General features: G+C 45.2%; 1 protein-coding gene across 1 annotated transcript; it reads left to right on the forward strand.

Annotated features, from left to right (window-relative positions):
- Window positions 1–409: 409 nt before the first annotated feature.
- LOC107703660 (early growth response protein 1) lies at window positions 410–4249 on the forward strand. Its single transcript, XM_016506382.1, has 2 exons — window positions 410–1014; window positions 1724–4249. Exons 1-2 carry the CDS (start codon window positions 807–809, stop codon window positions 3043–3045), a joined length of 1530 nt encoding a protein of 509 aa, XP_016361868.1. The 5' UTR covers window positions 410–806; the 3' UTR covers window positions 3046–4249.
- The last annotated feature ends 814 nt before the right edge of the window (window positions 4250–5063 follow it).

Consider the following 5063-nt stretch of genomic DNA (forward strand, 5'->3'; position numbering starts at 1 on the left):
TGGAAGTGGAAACCCACCGGAATCAAGCCTTATGTAGTCACGACCTTATATGGCATGGCGGAGCGGGATCTTCCGGCCAGGGCTCTGCTACAGCGCAGACGGGAAACCCGAAATTTTAGCGAGAGTTTTAAGCAGAAAAGGCAGACTTGCGCTTCTCTTTCTCTCATAGAGACACTGCGCTTACCACGCATTGATTTGCTGTGGAGGAGGAACGGGCATCTCCCCTCCATTTAATGCACAGACTTAACGTTTAAGCTCCCCAATCTGCTTTTTTCCTCTAGGCAAACGTCATGTGTCCTCCACTGCAGTGCCTAAATATGGGCTTCCTCCAGTCCAAATATGGACATCTACGTCACGGCAAGAGGATATATAAAGGAGTAGGGATTCTCTGAGCTGAGAAAGAGCCCAGAGAGCCCAAGCGATTCAGCACTAGTACAGACAGCTGATAGGCAACACGTTGCGATATATATAACAAACACATTAAATAAATGTGACAAGTCAATTCAAAACAACTACAGAAACAAATCAGCGATCTAATTTGCTGAAAAAGTGAAATTTAGGGAATGACCAGAAGGGACATTCTGAATCTCACTTATTTGATCTGAGACGTAGTGGATTTGTTCTGCATTTTTGGACAACCACAAACGGAGAAGAGGGAAGACAACAAGAAGACAAACTGTGAGAGTGAGGAGATCAACAGAAAGAAGGAGAGACAGACATCGCAGCATCTTCACATTTGTGATCCCAGAGGGGTTAGCTGCTGATCTCTCCAGCGCACTTCTCTCCTCACCGAGCACACTCCAGAGATGGCTGCAGCCAAGACAGAGATGCTCCTGCCTGCTCTGCAGATCTCCGACCACCTGAGCTTCCCTCACTCCCCCATGGATAACTACCCCAAGCTGGAGGAGATGATCATGCTGAACTCAGGGACCCCATTCCTCAATGCCACGGCACCTGAAGGCACAGGGTTTGGCTCTGGGGAGCCCGGCGAGCAGTTTGATCACCTTGCTGGAGGTAAGCACTAAATCCCTCTTGATTAAATTGCATGGTGAAAAAGCTGCATGCTGCTTTCATACAGAGAATTGTGAGCATTGTTGTGCAAAAATGCAGTTGTTTTCAGTAGTTAATAATAATGTGTCTTTATGCTTAAATGTGAACTTTTACATTTAAGATTTATTATAATATATTTTTAAATTAAACTGCACTGATGTAAAGTTGAAACATTTTAACTAAAGCTGACAGCAAATACTACGTTGTTATTACTAAGTAAAATCAATGGAATGAATGAGATATTTAGAATTTGCAGAACAGCTTAATTTTAAACCCAATTTTTGAATCATTGAAAGTGCAGATTGAATAATTATAAGCTGTGCAAGTAGGAAAGAGAGATCAGGATGACAGTAATGAGAAAGAGAGCGCTGAGAGAAGCACACATGTAGATGGTTTAGCTTGCGCTAGCTCTTGTCTCCGAGGGAGATCGGCAAATGTGTGTGTGTGGGTGTGTGTGTTTTGGTGGGGGTGTGCCCCTGCGCTCCATCAGCACCTGCTGCTCTGTCTGAGATTGTGGGAAAACACAGTCTCGACAGCCAGCAGGACCCCCCAACTAAAGCACCTTTGGGATCATTTATGTGCACTCAAATCAGCTCAAGACAATTTATAGTTAACTAGCTGTGCTATAGTTTCTAATCCACTCTCTCTCTCTGTTTTGTGCTTGCTTTTGCAGACACGCTTTCAGAACTCGCCATCGAGAAACCTCTGACAGATCAAACCTACTCCACCCAGCGGCTGCCCCCCATCTCTTACACGGGCCGCTTCACCCTCGAACCTGCCCACAACTGCAGTAACAGTCTGTGGGCTGAGCCTCTGTTCAGCCTGGTGAGCGGGCTGGTGGGCATCAACCCGCCCCCCACCTCCATTCCGTCCTCGACCTCTCAGGCAGCTCCCCCTTCTTCCTCTTCTTCATCTTCCATCCCCTCTTCCACTTTGTCATCCACATCCAGCGCCAGCCTGAGCTGCTCCATCCACCAGAGTGAGCCTAACCCCATCTACTCGGCGGCTCCTACCTACTCCAGCGCCAGCCCAGACATCTTCCCTGAGTCTGGCCCAAACTTTCCCACCACAGTGTGCACCTCGCTGCAGTACCCCCATTCGTCATACCCCAACAGCAAAGCCTGTAGCACCAGCTTCCCTGTGCCAATGATCCCCGACTACCTGTTTCCCCAACAGCAGAGCGAGATCAGCTTGGTGGCTCCAGACCAGAAGCCATTCCAGACGCAAGCTGGGCAGCAGCCCTCCCTGACGCCGCTGTCCACCATCAAGGCCTTTGCCACCCAAACCGGTTCTCAGGACCTAAAGAGCATCTACCAGTCTCAGCTCATCAAGCCCAGTCGCATGCGCAAGTACCCCAACCGGCCAAGCAAGACACCTCCCCACGAGCGCCCCTATGCATGCCCCGTTGAGACCTGTGACCGTCGCTTCTCGCGCTCAGACGAGCTGACGCGCCACATCCGCATCCACACCGGCCAGAAGCCCTTCCAGTGCAGGATCTGCATGCGCAACTTCAGCCGCAGCGACCACCTGACGACCCACATCCGCACACACACGGGCGAGAAGCCCTTTGCCTGTGAGATCTGCGGCCGCAAGTTCGCCCGCAGCGACGAGCGCAAGCGCCACACCAAGATCCACCTGCGGCAGAAGGACAAAAAGGTGGAGAAAGGCACCACTGCAGTGCAGAGCTCGGTTGCAAACGTATCCATCTCAGCTTCCTCGCCAGTGTCCACCTACCCCTCTCCCATCAATTCATACCCCTCTCCGGTCTCCTCCTTCCCGTCCCCAGTGAACTCCTGCTACTCCTCACCGGTGCACACCTCCTACCCCTCCCCTTCCATCGCAACCACTTACCCCTCGGCGACCAGCACCTTCCAGACGCAGGTGGCTACATCCTTCCCTACCTCAGTGGCCAGCAACATCTACAGTTCTCCCATCACCACCCCACTGCCCGACATGCAAGCCACGCTTTCCCCTCGGACATCCGACATCTGCTGAGACTTTTGACACCCACCCCAGACCTCCAGGCTTGACTCAAAGCAACAGAAAGCATCAGTGACTTCTAAGTCCCCTCTGCAAAAAGCACTTTTCTGTCCATGCTCCCAACATGGCTCGGTTACAAAACAGTCAAGGACTCGACAAAAGGGATTTTTGTGTCGTTCTCTACCTTCGAATCCTATCCTTTCAAACGAGGCGTATGAGACTTTCAAATGACAAACAAAAGCAACAGGCTTCGGCATGTTTTCCCTCAGACTGTGCGTGCACAGACGTACTTGCGACGCAGAATGGCTAAAGGACTTTAACGGTGTAATCGAAGCCTGTGGGCTTCAGTCTCGACAGAAGCTTGATTCGACAGGTGTACAGTTACAAAAGACGTTTGAATAATATACATAAGCTACAGTATATTGTACATGTGCCATGTTTCCTTTTTGTTTTTACTTTTTAGTACCATTGTTGTGACAATTGATTTGAATATTTGCATTGTATTATTCTTGAGCAGGGCCATATTTTATAAGATACATTCTGTATTAAGTAGTAAAAATGCTGTGATAAGTTCTTGACCTTGTTTGATTAGAAGCACTTAAGTATTCTGACGCATGTGGAAGAGTGATGTTACTTTCTCTTATTTTGTAAATATCATCCACTGGTACTATCTTTCTCTTTCTCAAATGTGACAACAAGAACCTGTTAAATGGAGGGGGAAAACATCAGAAAAGAATCAAATCTTCAATTTTTTTTGGTGCCTTTTGTGAAGCCTTGCAGATGTTTGAAAGATATCAGCGTGTGGATGCATTGCATCTAGCCTTAAGGTGTAAGGGATTTTGTTTTCTCGTTTCTTTTTTCTATATTCAGAAAGTTATTTCAAGGAAAGAAGGGAAAGGATTTGAGGGCACTGCATTTCTTTGGGATGTAAGCAAAAAGAAAACTATAAACTATATTTTTGTAACGGAAATGTACATATCTACATCTTAAGGAGTTGGAATGCTGCAGTTACCTACTGAGTAGGCATGGGATTTTTTGTATGTTATTTACATGCGGTCCATTATTTTGTCGTTTTTATTTCGTATTTGTGTTTGTTCGAAAAAGTGACTGTTTATGGCTTCTAAACACATTGAATGCGCTTAACTGCCAATGGGATATTTGGTGTACAAGATATCCTTCAAGAACAGAACTATAAATAAAACCTAAATATATAAATATATGTGTTGAATCCCTGTCTCATTGCTTAGCAACAGGTCTCTATGAATATTGCTTTATAGAGTGAACACACACACGCACACACCATTGCATATTAAAAAACAATTCATTTTTAATACAGTATGTCATTAAAAGCCATTAGTTCATGGTCTCAAATTACCAAATTTAAATCCTTACCAGATTTTCTCATACACCTGACAGCATAGATGCATAATAAAATGTAATGTGATTAAAATGACAGAGTAGCTGATTGCAATGAATAATTTCAGTCGCTCAGATTAATAATGACAATGTTTCATCCTCAAAGAGTGCATGTGCTTAATCTATTGTAAAGTTTCACAATTGCTTAGATTTGAAAGCATCCAAGCTTTCAGTTGAACAAGTCACGTCTTCCATAGCAAAATATATCAAAACTGCATCAAAAATATATGTACTGATGGGTTCTTTTGTTCAGAAGTTCGGCAAACTGAGAAGCCAATCATGGAGTTGACACGGCAGATCAGATTGTCTCTCTTTATTACTTATCAAAAGAGCTCCTGGGCGTCATGAGAATATGTTATCAAAAGATAGCATGTACGAATGTGACTGGATGCGCTTGGGGCTTAATTATACATAGATAGCAATCTTGTAAAATCAGTTGACACTAATAAGACACCCTTGTAATGGGCTTCTGTGTCTATTGAGTTTGTCAGGGGGGAAAAAGTCTCAGTATCGAAGTTGCTTTTAAGAGTAAGGCAGCTTATTGTATGTTTTACCTTCCAACATGAATGTCTTTGTAAAAGAAAAATAATAATCTGCTCATATTAATTTCTCTGCCA

The sequence above is a fragment of the Sinocyclocheilus anshuiensis genome, unplaced genomic scaffold (assembly GCF_001515605.1).
Source record: "Sinocyclocheilus anshuiensis isolate Anshui unplaced genomic scaffold, SAMN03320099.WGS_v1.1 scaffold1027, whole genome shotgun sequence".
Taxonomy (NCBI): domain Eukaryota; kingdom Metazoa; phylum Chordata; class Actinopteri; order Cypriniformes; family Cyprinidae; genus Sinocyclocheilus; species Sinocyclocheilus anshuiensis.